This window comes from Eriocheir sinensis, chromosome 66, assembly GCF_024679095.1.
Source record: "Eriocheir sinensis breed Jianghai 21 chromosome 66, ASM2467909v1, whole genome shotgun sequence".
Classification (NCBI taxonomy): Eukaryota; Metazoa; Arthropoda; class Malacostraca; order Decapoda; family Varunidae; genus Eriocheir; species Eriocheir sinensis.
Window position 1 is genome coordinate 6,163,095 of NC_066574.1, and position 15,732 is coordinate 6,178,826.

The following is a 15,732-nucleotide window of genomic DNA, read 5'->3' on the forward strand; positions in this document are numbered from 1 at the left end:
ATTACAGCAATGAAGCTCTTTGCTGTTGGGACGATCCTCTTGGTGCTGGGGACATTTGGTGAACGAAATGGAGAGAGAGAGAGAGAGAGAGAGAGAGAGAGAGAGAGAGAGAGAGAGAGAGAGAGAGAGAGAGAGATGAAGGGGGGGGGGGGAATGATGAGCGGGAAGGAAGGGGAAACGGAGGAGTTCCAAGTGATGTGACGTTAAACATCCTTGTTACGGACCCCTGAGCCTCGCATCCTCCCTAACACACACACACACACACACACACACACACACACACACACACACACCAGACTTTACATCCCAATTCCTCGCCGTCGTGTGTGTGTTCCTGTAACGGAGGAAGACCCGAGAGGATTATTTTCCATGCCCGGTCTGTGTTCCGGAGGCCATTCTGTTTTCAATCCCAGAGCGGTTTTCTGCCACACAACCGCAAGTGTTCTTAATTTCATAAACGTTCACTCAACAATTATGAATCTTCTTGTGTTCTGGACGATCATCGTGCTGGGGCTGGGCCCCCTCGCCGACAGTACCGGGGACGCGGGGCTCCGGGGGCTCCCGGAGAAGGAGACCCGCTGTGCCGCCCTGGTGCAGGCCGCCTTCAGGGAGTACCGAAAACTTTACGCGGCGGGACTCCATGATTCACCGCATGTGATTGATCTGATATTGGCAAGACTGGGAATCCCTCCGAACGACACAATTAAGACCATAGAAAGGAAGGTCTTAGATAACACCGATGAAATGGGACATGAAACCGGAAAAAAGACAGTTGTTGAGAAGACGACGGAGTCTGACGTAGCACCCAACGGAACTGTAACAAAGACTTCGGAAACCACGGTCGATATAGATGAGGACGGTAAACAAAGTGGTGAAAAATCTGTGACCGAAAGTGAAACCATGACGGGACAGACTCCAGATAATGGGACCATAGCACGAACAGTGGACGTTAAAAAGGTATTGGACGAAGAGGGCAATGAAGTAAAGGAGGAAGTTGTTATGAAGAAGGAATTGATAGTACAACCTCCCACCAATACGACTGAGGAAAAGCCGCGGGACAATGAAGACGCAAATCTTATCGGTCCAAAAGTAGGGGCGGACGACAAAGGTGAAAACAAAACCGAGTTAAAACTTGGCGCCTCAGGAAAGAGCGACGGACTTCAGAAAGCAGAACTAACAGAGGAAATAAAGGAAATTCTGGCCGGCAATATAACGCATGAAGTGTTAGTTAAAGAGAAAGAAGAACAGCTTTCTCCACAGGAAAGCACCAAGGTGACATCTGTGGAAAGGAAAAATGTTACAGAGAAGGATGATGGACTTGAGAAAGTAGAACTAACAGAGGAAATAAAGAAAATTCTGCCCGGCAATATAACGAATGAAGTGTTAGTTAAAGAGAAAGAAGAACAGCTTTCTCCACAGGACAGCACTATTGTGACATCTGTGGAAAGGAAGAATGTTACAGAAAAGGATGATGGACTTCAGAAAGTAGAACGATCAGAGGAAATAAAGGAAATTCTGCCCGGCAATATAACGAATGAAGTGTTAGTTAAAGAGAAGAAAGAACAGCTTTCTCCACAGGAAAGCACTATTGTGACATCTGTGGAAAGGAAGAATGTTACAGAAAAGGATGATGGACTTGAGAAAGTAGAACTAACAGAGGAAATAAAGGAGGTTCTGCCCGGCAATATAACGAATGAAGTGTTAGTTAAAGAGAAGGAACAGCTTTCTCCACAGGAAAGCACCAAGGTGACATCTGTGGAAAGGAAGAACGTTACAGAAAAGGATGATGGAAAAGATGTCGAGAAAGAAACTGTAATTCAAAAAGAAGTCGAAAAGAATGTGTGTGATAGCGACATCAATGAGGTTCGTAACGAAAAACATCTTAATGAAACAATTGAAGACTTGAAACACCAAGTTGATGACGTGAAAAACAAGATTAAGGAAGAAAAAGAAAAGGCTGAAGAAACAAATGCTACGCGTAGCCTATGCGTCGTAAAAGAACCAAGTGCTGCCCCTGTCATTCAAGAAGGTAACGTCGTTGAAAAGATAGTCCCTGCTGTGACGCCGGCGATGGTTGCCGAAAAGATTCATCCTACGGTGACGGAAGGGGAAGTCCCCGTTGAGACAAAAGAGAAGGTTGTTGAGCAGGCTGCCCCTTCGGTGACAGAGGAGATCGTAAGCGTCTCTAAGGAGCAAGAAGAAGTCCCTGTTGTGGCAGAAGAGAAGAAGGTTATTGAAAAGATTCATCCTACGGTGACGGAAGGGAAAGTCCCCGTTGAGACAAAAGAGAAGGTTGTTGAGCAGGCTGCCCCTTCGGTGACAGAGGAGATCGTAAGTGCCTCTAAGGAGCAAGAAGAAGTCCCTGTTGTGGCAGAAGAGAAGAAGGTTGTTGAAAAGATTATCCCCTCGGTGACAGAAGGAGAAGTACCGGCAGTCCCTCAGCAGGAGGTTGTTGAAACAGTTGCCCCATCGCCGACAGAAGAAAAAGTTCCTGTTGTGACACAAGAAAGGGTTATTGAGCAGAATGTACCACAAGAAAGGGTTATTGAGCAGAATGTACCACAAGAAAGGGTTATTGAGCAGAATGTACCACAAGAAAGGGTTATTGAGCAGAATGCCCCACAAGAAAGGGTTATTGAGCAGAATGCCCCACAAGAAAGGGTTACTGAACAGTCTGCCCCTCCGGTGACAGAAGAGATTGTCACTGTTTCTAACGAGAAAGAAGAAGTCCCTGTTGTTATAACAGAGGAAAAGGTTCCCGTTGTGACAAATCAGACGGTTGTAGAAAAGATTCATCCTCCAGCGACAGAAGAGACTGTCACTGTTTCTAACGAGAAAGAAGAAGTCCCTGTTGTTGAAACAGAGGAAAAGGTTCCCGTTGTGACAAATCAAACAGTTGTTGAAAAGATTCATCCTCCAGCGACAGAAGAGATTGTCACTGTTCCTAAAGGGAACGAAGAAGGCCCTGTTGTTGAAACAGAGGAAAAGGTTCCCGTTGTGACAAATCAGACGGTTGTTGAAAAGATTCATCCTCCAGCGACAGAAGAGATTGTCACTGTTTCTAAAGGGAACGAAGAAGGCCCTGTTGTTGTAACAGAGGAAAAGGTTCCCGTTGTGACAAATCAGACGGTTGTAGAAAAGATTACTCCTCCAGCGACAGAAGAGATTGTCACTGTTTCTAAAGGGAACGAAGAAGGCCCTGTTGTTGAAACAGAGGAAAAGGTTCCCGTTGTGACAAATCAGACGGTTGTAGAAAAGATTACTCCTTCCGTAACAGAAGAAAGAGTTGTTGAGAAGGGTGCCCCCTCTGTCAGCGAAAGCGTAGTTTCCATTCCAGAGAGGGAGGAAGGAGTAGTTGAAAGAATTGCTCCTGTTGTAAAGAAAGCAATTACAACAGAGTAGTGATACCAGGTTGCTGTTTCTCTTATCTATTTCATTGAACCTCACCAAACTAAATCTAACTTAACTGTATTGGCACACAAAATATGACTGCCAGTTGCAATTATCCCTTTCACCTGCATTCAATTGCCTCACAACACAGGTGATCATAATAACAGGTGACAGACATACCCTAGATGAGCGATAGATATATAGATAGATAATTAAATAGATGTCAAAATGAAATCAAAATAAATAAACAAATAAAAAAAACTTACAAATATCCCTTTCACATGCATTCAATTACCTCACAACACAAAGGGACAGGTGATCATAATAACAGGTGACAGACATACCCTTACCTTGGTAGTGGACAGGACCACGACGGAGGCATGGGGGGTCTTGAAGGTGGTGACGGTGAAGGTGACGGGTGTGACGGAGGTGACGGTGACGTGGGACATGTTTGTTGTGTAGACGGGCATCGGGCGGGTTACGAATGACGTCAGCACGATCGTTGACAAGACCTCCTTCAGCTGCAAGTACACAGAAAAGGTTGAGGTTAAAGATGATAATGATAAAAATAGTAGTAGTAGTAGTAGTAGTAGTAGTAGTAGTAGTATAATTGAAATACTAAGTAACTATATATTCTTACTCCTCTCTCAATTAAGTTAGGTCATAGTTTCTGGAGGGAAGGAAATAAGGAAAGGAATAGGGAGGTGCCGAGTATAGATGACAAGGGAGATAAAAAGGAATAAAGGGAGGGAAAGGAGGTAAATAGAGCAGTAGGGAGAGCAAGAGAAGGAGGGAAGAACAGTGTAGATGACAACGGAGTGAGGAAAGAAAAGAGGGCAAGAGAAAGGGAGGGAGAGAAGATAAGTAGAGAGGGAATGGAGAGAAAAAAAGGGAAGACCAGTGTTGATGAGAACTGAGAGAGGAAAGCAAAGAGAAAAGTAGGAGATAAAATAAGTAGAGAGAGAGAGAGAGAGAGAGAGAGGAATAATACCTAATAAATAATTCACTGGGGCCCAAGCTGGATTTCGACAGAATACGTAAAAATTGAGACATATTTTTACCCGACAACTCGATCACCGTGGAAAAATAATATTCGTGTGCAGTCATCCAATTGGAGTTTGTGTTAAAAAAATGAATACTCAGCAAAATTTAACTGAAGCATAAATAAAATCAACGCAAAAAATTAGATCGTATATACATTTTTTATTTTGACAATACCTAATTTTCTATCCTCAGGTTTTATTTTATATTTTAGTGTACTGTTTGGAAGGCTGCGTACAAGATGGCTCATATAGGCCTACCCCACGACATACACTTTGGAAATATTTCGGAGTAGGTATGAATGTAGGATTGCCAGATATTGTTATTATTATTGTTATTATTATTATTGATGGGTGTAACAGGTGGGAAATTCGGCTCTGTCTGGTCGGTGTTGTTGAGGTAGAGAAGTTGTGTGTGTGTGTGTGTGTGTCGCTTGTCTGGCTCTCACGCGTGGCTGATTCCCTGGACTCAAGCATGCACGCACACACACACACACACACACACACACACACACAGTCACATAGCAACAAATTTCCTTATTAATATAGTTTCCCATTACGCTTCATTGGGTTCTGTTTGGAAATACTGGCTGCAACATTATTATTATTATTATTATTATTATTATTGAGTAAGAGGAGGAGGGAAAGGCAGGTTTGTGGCAGTCCTAATTGGAACACCGATAGCAACACAAAACAGCAACAAAATAACGACCAACAACAACAACACATCAACAAAAACAATAACAATAAATAACATCAACAAGAACAGTACCTCCACCGCAACCACAACCACCAACAACAACAATAAAAACAACAACAGCAACAATGAAACCGACCTTAAATTATTGTCAAGTTCTCGGCTCGGCATCCTCGACCCACAATGCTGTCGGCCAAACTGGGACAAAGCTAATGCAATAAAAGACGAAAATAGATCTCAACCACACACACACACACACACACACACACACACACACACACACACACACATACACACACACGTCTCCTTCCCTGTAAAGCTTATCTGTTCGCTATTTTGTCATTACCACCAACAAACAAACACACACACACACACACACACACACACACACACACACACACACGAACGAACGAACGAAACACTCCGAAGGTGGCGCGTATGTAGGACGAAACATTCGGGTAACTAAATCAAGACTGTGTGTGTGTGTGTGTGTGTGTGTGTGTGTGTGTGTGTGTCTACTTAGTGTGAATTTGTAAGGTAATGTGCGATGCTGTTTGAATTTCATGTATGTGGTTTCAAATTCATCGTTACTCAAAACAAGTAATAACAGTAGTAGTAGTAGTAGTAGTAGTAGTAGTAGTAATAGAAGTAGAAGCAGTCTCATTTCGTTGCCCAAGTACACATATTTGACAAGGCTTTCGTAGGAGTTTGGGGCATTTCCAGTAGTAGTTTTCTGACCCTGGTGATAGTTTTGCCCTTCTTCTGTACCGTGAACCTAAAGAAACACACATTAGAACCCGATTGATCCCCTCTTTGACCTTTAGAAATACTGATGCGAGAAGCGAACGTGTCTTATAATACCAACCTAAGTAAGTCACAGCAACAATGGAGCTCGCAGTAATGATAATAATAACAATAACAATAACAGTAAAGCCAGTAGGGCGGAGGATTATATTATCACTCGTGACGCCCCGGCTGTAACACGTAGCGGGAAGAAGCCCTTGGAGAATGTGCCTGGTGATAGGACGGAGAATGTGCCGCCCCTTCTGATGATAGGACAGGGGGAAGGTTCCGGAAGGTGGGGGGAAAGAGGGCGCTGGAGGGGATGGAAAGAGAGCAGAGGCGAGGCTGGCTCGAGAAAGGAGGTAGAGAAGGAGTACAGTAAAGTGGGGGCGGCGAGATGTAAAGACAACACACACACACACACACACACACACACACACACACACACACACACACACACACACACACACACACACAGACTTCAGCTTTATTATTTCTTATGCATGTAAAAGTAGTTTCTAAGTGGGGATTTAAATTTCACACCGTCTGGTATTGATGGTTTCTAAATGAACTTAGGCAACACTTTAATTTTTGACTATATAAACCATTCAGTTTGACTTCATTAACTTTCCCATTTGACTCCACTAACTGTTTTCCATTTGGCTCCGTTAACGGTTTAACTTTCTTCCGGGTCCATTACCAGACCAGTGTCACCTCGGAGTCCATTAGCAGTGTCTCGGTAATTATCTATACAATTTCTTTCGTGTCCGTGTCGTAATGGCCACGCTCGGGTCATACAGTAAGGGAGACGAGGCGGTTCCCGGGAGTGTTCCTAATGCCTTTCTTACTTGTTATTATTCCTTGGAACATAACACTACCGCGACAATATCTGCAAAAGTTTAGTTGTAAAATGTGTTAGAATGATTATTGGTGCGTGTGTGTGTGTGTGTGATTGGGTGGCTGGGTACGGAGCTACACACAGCAGCAAAAAAGATCATTGTCTGTATATTTGTAATTGCCTTCTTAAGGGGCTCTTACACTGGGCAAATTTTCCGTGGATCTTCAGTCAAACCACGATTTCCGCTGGCGTGGTTCTCATATTTCCGTGGTTTTCTGACGTGTCCACGATCTTCCAAAGCTACGGTAGATTTCACTGAGGGACGACGGTATTACTCACCATCATCATCAGCAGCAACAACACGAAACAAATGAGAACCACGCCAGCGGAAATCGTGGTTTGTCTGAAGATCCACGAAAAATTAGCCCAGTGTAATAGCCCCTTTAGTTTCCTTCGTGTTCAGCTTTATATTATTACTTTGTGTATTTTACGGGCTATAATCTCATTGGAAAGATACGGAGGTGAACGATGCAGTAAGTAAGAACCTGTATTAACTGTTTATCTTCCCCGGTGCACTGAAGTCATCGGCCAGGATACATTTTTCGTCTATCCTGCCGCTAGTCACGGTAAACGTGCAGTGTGGCTCTTCAGATTTATTTTACTCCTTTATTAATATACCTTTGACCTATAGCACCGGTAGGCTTTGTTGATAGCGCCTAATGGTCGTCCCTATAGACCGTTAATGGCGCAGGTCAGTGTTTTAAAGTGTCACCATTCTGCTAGACTCATGCTGTCTCCCAGAGCTCCACTTGGTCCTCTTGATTTTTTTTTTTTATTACAACAAAGGAAACAGCTTAAGGGCTCAAAAAAAGGAAACAATAATAAAAAAAAAGCCCGCTACTTGCTGCTCCTAGAAAGAATCCAAAGAGGTGGCCGAAAGAGAGGTCAAAAAGTTGATATGTGGTCATTAGGACAGTGGTCATTAGGACAGTGATTAGTCGATATGTGGTCATTAGGACAGTGATTAGTCGATATGTGGTCATTAGGACAGTGATTAGTTGATATGTGGTCATTAGGACAGTGATTAGTTGATATGTGGTCATTAGGACAGTGATTAGTCGATATGTGGTCATTAGGACTGATTAGTTGATATGTGGTCATTAGGACTGATTAGTTGATATGTGGTCATTAGGACAGTGATTAGTTGATATGTGGTCATTAGGACAGTGATTAGTCGATATATGGTCATTAGGACAGTGAATAGTTGATATGTGGTCATTAGGACAGTGATTAGTCGATATGTGGTCATTAGGACAGTGATTAGTCGATATGTGGTCATTAGGACGGTGATTAGTTGATATGTGGTCATTAGGACAGTGATTAGTCGATATGTGGTCATTAGGACAGTGATTAGTCGATATGTGGTCATTAGGACAGTGATTAGTCGATATGTGGTCATTAGGACAGTGATTAGTCGATATGTGGTCATTAGGACAGTGATTAGTCGATATGTGGTCATTAGGACGGTGATTAGTTGATATGTGGTCATTAGGACAGTGATTAGTTGATATGTGGTCATTAGGACAGTGATTAGTTGATATGTGGTCATTAGGACAGTGAATAGTTGATATATGGTCATTAGGTTGATGTTGTTATTAGTAGTAGTAGTTGGTAGTTGATATGTGGTCATTAGGACAGTTGATATGTGGTCATTAGGACAGCATGTGGATTGCCTTTAGCCACTCGGCGATGACTAAATATTGTAGTGACGGGCGGGACTCGCACCCTCTCTTTTCGCACACCCCCAAGACGGCCTTGACACCGCGCCCACACCCCACCGAGCCTCCCTTTTGCCGTTATACTACCAAGCTTCCTTTTTTTCATGCTGCACATCACAGGCTATTTACGTGTGCATGATGATAAAAATAATATGTGGTCACGTATGCTGAACCGCTTTTTGCTCCTACAACTTTTCTTCTTTGCCGCGACTTTTGAGGATGATGATGTTCGGAAATTTCACGGCGGTTAGCTTGGGGTCACGATCTCGCTTAATTGGGACGACACGACCTTCTCTCTTTCCTCCAGGGGGCTTTAGGCAGGCCACGTGAGCAGGGCGTCGTCGTAAATGTTATATATTTGTCATATATTTCTAACCCGGGTGGAGCGACGGGCCAAATTTGTGGCTTTACCGTGTAGCAGCGATGGGCCAAATTTGTGCCATGATATAAACCCCCCAAAATAGATGATACATAATCTGATCACAAATGCTTTGATATATATTATGAAATGGTTTGTGTGAGGGGTGATTTTTTCTCATTTTTCTCGCTTGGAGGGACCATTAAGAAACATGATCCCCGCTGCTACCGGGCTAAGGAACCATCTACATTCTACACAGACACACGTCCCTCATGTAAGCACGTGTTACGCCGCGTTGCTGTGTGCGTGTCCGAGGCAGTGCAAAGTTCAGTCCATTCAGTGCGGAGTTTCCTCGTGTGTTATTTTTATGCTGTGATGCGGGATAAAGTTTGGGGTTGATGTACACTGCTACCACCACCACCATCACCACCACCACCATCACCACCACCACCACCACCAACAGGCTCAGAAAGGAAAAGCGAACTCCTTCCGCAGCAGCTCCGCGCCTCCCCTATTTCTAGCAACGGAAGCTACAATTTCAGAAGTTGTTGAAATTTGTTCCTACACTAATGCTCCACCTGCAGAGTTCTATAGGGTTGGGAAGACCACGTGAGCTTCCCTGCACTCGTGTCGGAAATGAAAGCGATGGTGCTTGGGAAGGATAGGGATGGAGAGTTGAGGGGAAGGGAAAGAAGGAGAGGAACGGTATGAGGGGAAGGGAAAGGAGGAAGGGAAGGAGGGAATGGAAGAAAATAGATAATGAATAAATGAAAGTAGGAAGGGAGATAGAGGAGGGGATAGGGTGGAGGAATAGGAGGAAGAATAATGAGGATGAAAGGGAGAGAGGAAGATAGAGAGGGCAGGGAGAAATTGGAGGAAGAAAATAAGGAAGGAGAAGGGCAGAGGGAGTAGGAAAGGATGGAAAGAAGGAAAGGGAATGGGGAAGGAATTGGAAGAAGAAAATTAAGAAATGACATAAGAGGGGGTAGGGAGAAGTAGGAGGGAGGAAAATGATGAATAGGAAGAGAGTAGAGAGTAGAGAGTAATATAAAATACGAAATGAAAGAAAGAAGGGAACGATGCGAGAGGAGAAGAGAGAGTATTTATGGAGGAATGTGAGGAAGATAAATAAGGAAGCAGGTAAAGAAAGAAAGGGTAGAGAGGAAGGGAAACCAAAACGGGCTCCGTCAAGAGGCAGCCGTGTGCTGAAAGGCCAGGTTTGGTGTCACGTGTCTGGCGTTGCTATAAATATTTTTACATTTTTTTACACGTGGGCTCACGTGAGGGTGGCGGTGGTGGTGATGTCAATGGTATACTATTACTACTACTACTACTACTACTACTACTACTACTACTATTACTACTGCTGCTACTGTTACTACTACTACTATTACTACTACTGTTACTGTTACTACTACTGCTACCACTATTACTACTACTGCTCCTACTACCACTAATAATAATAATAATATCTAATAATAACTATAATTGTAATAATGAAGTTAATAATAGTTGCGCTAATGACAACGACAGCGACATGAACAATAAATTTAACAATGGTAAAAATAACATCCTCAACGCTACCAAAAAAAAAAAAGATCGTAGAGACAACAACAAAAATAACTATGATAACAACAACAATAATAATAATAATAATAATGATAATAATAATAACAATAATAACAATGCCATCCACGTGAAAGCTAATAGTTTTGTTTTGCCTTGGGTGAATGTAAAGTGTGGGTGAGGAAGCCGTTGGGGACACACGCGCATGGATAAACCGGGAAAAGGTACAGAGGAAACAAACAGCGAGGTGAGGGGAGGGGAGGGTGAGGGGAGGGGCACCCTTTATCTTCCTGTTTGTGGAGGCGAGCACGTGGAGGGAAGTTTTCCAGAGTGTTTTCATGTTACTTTTCCTTTTCCGTCGAGTTCGTGGGAAAAGCCTTTGGTTCGTATGCTCAAACCTTTCAGCGCCCAAGTAGGCCTACACACATTTAACCCGGTAGTAGCGACGGGCCAAATTTGTGGCTTTACCGTCTAGCAGCGACGGGCCAAATTTGTGCCATGATATAACCCCCCCAAAATAGATGATACATGAACTGATCACATATGCTTTGATATATATTATGAAATGGTTTATGTGAGTGATGATTTTTTCTCATTTTTCTCGCTCAGAGGGACCATTAAGAAGCATGATCCCCGCAGCTACCAGGTTAACAAGGTCTTCGTTGGAGTGAGGGGCATTTCCGGGGGTAGTTTAGTGGCCCTGGTGGTAGTCTGACCCTTCTTCTGTATTTTGAACCTGAAAAAGCACTTATGAGGACCCGATTGATCACCTTTTAGGGCTTTGGAAATAGCTGATATGAAGCGTGGAAGCGTCTGAAAATACCGACTTGTATGCGCCAAGATTATACAGTATACAGTATATCCTTCCGCGGAATCTCCCCCCTCCAACCACGCCCCCCGAACTAATCCCTCTCTCCCTTTTTTTCTTTCTTTTCTCTCTTTCATTTATCTTCTCTTAAAAGGACTTTCCTTCAACATGATATCTGAACACACACATGTTTTGCGGGTCAAAGAAGTTCCCGGGGAGAATAGACCAGACCCGTGCCGCAGACCTCGTTAAAAGCAACAATGGTTTATTTTTACTTTATCTTCCATGTTTCTCCCTCAGTAGGGCTTAACTACCTTCTTTGTGTCCTCCACCTCTCGTCTGCCTCCCCGCCAGCACGTAACCTCCTCGGGGAATAGCCGATCCTTCAACAATAGGCTACAGTTTTGTAGAATATTTACGTCCCTTTGCTCGTCATCCTCTTTTGATGAGAGTAATAACTAAAGGCCGCCGACTTAGCGAGATCCAACCTGTCTCTGGACAAACAGACAGACAATCAGATAGGCAGGCAGCAATAGCAACAGCATTCTCTCTCATCAACCCTTTTCATGAGTTGAACATTATGCTCGGAATATTTTATTTATTTATTTATTTATTTATTTATTTATTTATTTATTTTTTACGTCTTTGCCTATTGCGCCGGTAGGCTTCTTCCCGGTGGATCCTGGATTCCTGATGGTCGGCCCAAGGCTTCTTCCCGGTGGGGCCTGATGGTCGGCCCAGCCCGTTCTGGCGCAGGCGAGTGTTTATAGTGGCGCCATCTTGCGTTGGCTCATGCTGCCCTCCCGGAGCTCATCTTTAATCATAGAATCTAGAGTCCGGGTTGCTAGGTGGTCTTCTGGACAGCATGTGGGTAGTTTTAAGCCACTCGGCGGCGGCTGAAAAATCCCAGCTTGGTGGCACCGGGCGGGGATTGAACTCGCGTCCTCCTGAGCGCGGCGCCGTCTCGCTATCCGTTCAGGCACCGCCTCCCCACCGTTGTTATGAATGATGAGTCACATTTGAAAGCACCACCATTAGCTAATGCGTCTGGCAACCAGTACACCTGCCCCAGTAACAAAGCCCCGTTATTTATAGTGCCAACAATAGACTGTGCGGCACGTTCCATTGTATAGTCTTCCTGGAATCGCTTAAAAATACTTTTTCCTCTAGTAAACGAGCCAGCTTAAGAGGGAAAAAAATAAGCCCGCTATGTGGTTGCTCCCGCAGAGGACAACTATACCAGCCGAAAGAGAGTGTCTGATTCGGTCAGAGAGGTGCCTTCATACTCCCTGCCTGAAAGCCTGAAAGCCTGAGGATCTTGATCAACTCTTACTTAAGAGAAATACAGACTGAGGAAGAATGAAAGAGTAAAGATGCTGGATAACTTGCGTTAAAGGATTTGTATCATAGGGATGAACGAGAGTAGGAAGTCGTGTGCAGTGTGGCCGCGGGAAGGGAGGAGGCAGGCACTCTCCCCTTGATGGCCGTTCACGAATTTCAATAATAATGCTAATAAATAGAGCCAGTACACCGATGCCATCACTTAAAAAAATAGACAGATCCGATGAACTGTAATTAACGCTTCAGCTCGGCAACATTGCTGGCGGGCGATCTCTCCATCTAAACTGATCGCCTGGCGGGGAGATTAAGCGCCAGGCTCTAAGGCGGTGTTATCAGCGGGGCAATATCCAGCCGTCACGCGGAGCACCAAGGAGCCGTGGCCGTGTAACCTTACCGGGGGCTCGTGGGACATGGAATAGCCGGGATGATATTAGTATCAGGAGTACCTTGGTTATTGTTATTATTATCGTTATTATTAGTAGTAGTAAGGAGTGAGGGAAGGAAGAGATGGAGGAAGAAGAGAAGGTAGCGAGAAATGGGAGAAAGGACAATAAGGAATGAAAGGGGAAAGAGTAAGGACAGAGATAAAGTACGGAATGAGAGAAGGAAGGGAAATGAGTGAGGGAAGAAGAGAGAGTATGGAGGAATATAAGATACGGAAGGAAGGAAGGGAAAAGAGTGATTTATTGAGGCAATAGTAATAGTAGTCGTATTAGTAGTTGTAGTAGTAGTAGCAGTAGCTGTATGCTTTTGGAGGAGAAGCGTTTACTGGCCATCTTAGTTTGATCTTTCTACATTACCCTTGAGCTGTCTCCTTTACCGAAAAAAAAAGCATCAGTGGCGGTCATGATATCATTAGGTCCGGGGTTCGAGGAAAATGGAATTACCGCAAGAGTCTTATTGAGTGTAGAGTTCCCGGTAGCACCAAAGGGGGTCTAAGGTGGTTACGAAGGATACACACCGCCACTTGTTCTCTCGAGTGTAGAGTTCCCGGTAGCGCCATAAGCTGTCTAACGTGATTACACCGCCATTTGCTTTCTTGAGTGTGGTGTTCCCGGCACCGCGCGTGGGCACCAAAAGGATATTAGCACCAAAAGGATATCAGCACCAACAGGATATTAGCACCAAAAGGATATCAGCACCAACAGGATATTAGCACCAAAAGGATATTAGCACCAACAGGATATCAGCACCAACAGGATATTAGCACCAAAAGGATATTAGCACCAAAAGGAAATCAGCACCAACAGGATATTAGCACCAAAAGGATATTAGCACCAAAAGGATATCAGCACCAACAGGATATTAGCACCAAAAGGATATTAGCACCAAAAGGATATCAGCACCAAAAGGATATTAGCACCAAAAGGATATTAGCACCAAAAGGATATTAGCACCAAAAGGATATTAGCACCAACAGGATATTAGCACCAAAAGGATATTAGCATCAAAAGGATATCAGCACCAAAAGGATATTAGCACCAGCAGGATATTAGCACCAAAAGGATATTAGCACCAAAAGGATATTAGCACCAAAAGGATATCAGCACCAAAAGGATATTAGCACCAAAAGGATATTAGCACCAAAAGGATATTAGCACCAAAAGGATATTAGCACCAAAAGGATATTAGCACCAAAAGGATATCAGCACCAACAGGATATTAGCACCAGAAGGATATTAGCACCAAAAGGATATTAGCACCAGAAGGATATTAGCACCAAAAGGATATTAGCACCAGCAGGATATTAGCACCAAAAGGATATTAGCACCAAAAGGATATTAGCACCAAAAGGATATTAGCACCAACAGGATATTAGCACCAAAAGGATATTAGCACCAAAAGGATATTAGCACCAGAAGGATATTAGCACCAAAAGGATATTAGCACCAAAAGGATATTAGCACCAAAAGGATATTAGCACCAAAAGGATATTAGCACCAAAAGGATATTAGCACCAAAAGGATATTAGCACCAAAAGGATATCAGCACCAAAAGGATATTAGCACCAAAAGGATATTAGCTAAAAGGATATTAGCACCAAAAGGATATTAGCACCAAAAGGATATTAGCACCAACAGGAGATTAGCACCAAAGGATATTAGCACCAACAGGATATTAGCACCAAAAGGATATTAGCACCAAAAGGATATTAGCACCAAAAGGATATTAGCACCAAAAGGATATTAGCACCAAAAGGATATTAGCACCAGAAGGATATTAGCACCAAAAGGATATTAGCACCAGAAGGATATTAGCACCAAAAGGATATTAGCACCAAAAGGATATTAGCACCAGAAGGATATTAGCACCAAAAGGATATTAGCACCAGCAGGATATTAGCACCAGAAGGATATTAGCACCAAAAGGATATCAGCACCAGAAGGATATTAGCACCAGAAGGATATTAGCACCAGAAGGATATTAGCACCAGAAGGATATTAGCACCAAAAGGATATCAGCACCAGAAGGATATAAGCACCAAAAGGATATCAGCACCAAAAGGATATTAGCACCAAAAGGATATTAGCACCAAAAGGATATTAGCACCAAAAGGATATTAGCACCAAAAGGATATTAGCACCAGAAGGATATTAGCACCACAAGGATATTAGCACCAAAAGGATATTAGCACCAAAAGGATATTAGCACCAGAAGGATATTAGCACCAAAAGGATATTAGCACCAGAAGGATATTAGCACCAAAAGGATATTAGCACCAAAAGGATATTAGCACCAAAAGGATATTAGCACCAAAAGGATAGTAGCACCAAAAGGATATCAGCACCAAAAGGATATCAGCATCAAAAGGATATTAGCACCAAAAGGATATTAGCACCAAAAGGATATTAGCACCAAAAGGATATTAGCACCAAAAGGATATTAGCACCAAAAGGATATTAGCACCAAAAGGATATTAGCACCAAAAGGATATTAGCACCAAAAGGATATTAGCACCAACAGGATATTAGCACCAAAAGGATATTAGCACCAAAAGGATATTAGCACCAACAGGATATTAGCACCAAAAGGATATTAGCACCAACAGGATATTAGCACCAAAAGGATATTAGCACCAACAGGATATTAGCACCAAAGGGATATTGGCACCAAAAGGATATTAGCACCAAAA

At 43.3% G+C, this 15,732-nt stretch overlaps 2 protein-coding genes across 12 annotated transcripts in view; both read left to right on the forward strand.

Moving 5' to 3' along the window:
• The window catches only part of LOC126987765 (hepatitis A virus cellular receptor 1-like), a 55,696-nt gene that overhangs the window by 12,102 nt on the left and 27,862 nt on the right, over positions 1 to 15,732 (forward strand). The gene's annotated exons all lie outside the window — the stretch shown is intronic.
• On the forward strand, positions 431 to 3,437 carry LOC126987764 (titin homolog). 11 transcript variants are annotated; one of them, XM_050845061.1, is made up of 2 exons: positions 431 to 2,988; positions 3,106 to 3,437. In XM_050845061.1, the coding sequence occupies exons 1-2, from the start codon at positions 475 to 477 to the stop codon at positions 3,400 to 3,402; spliced, it is 2,811 nt and encodes a 936-aa protein (XP_050701018.1). In that variant the 5' UTR covers positions 431 to 474; the 3' UTR covers positions 3,403 to 3,437. The 11 variants fall into 11 exon arrangements, with proteins under 11 accessions (XP_050701018.1, XP_050701016.1, XP_050701017.1 ...); XM_050845059.1 differs by having other exon boundaries at positions 431 to 2,871; positions 2,989 to 3,437; XM_050845060.1 differs by having other exon boundaries at positions 431 to 2,754; positions 2,872 to 3,437.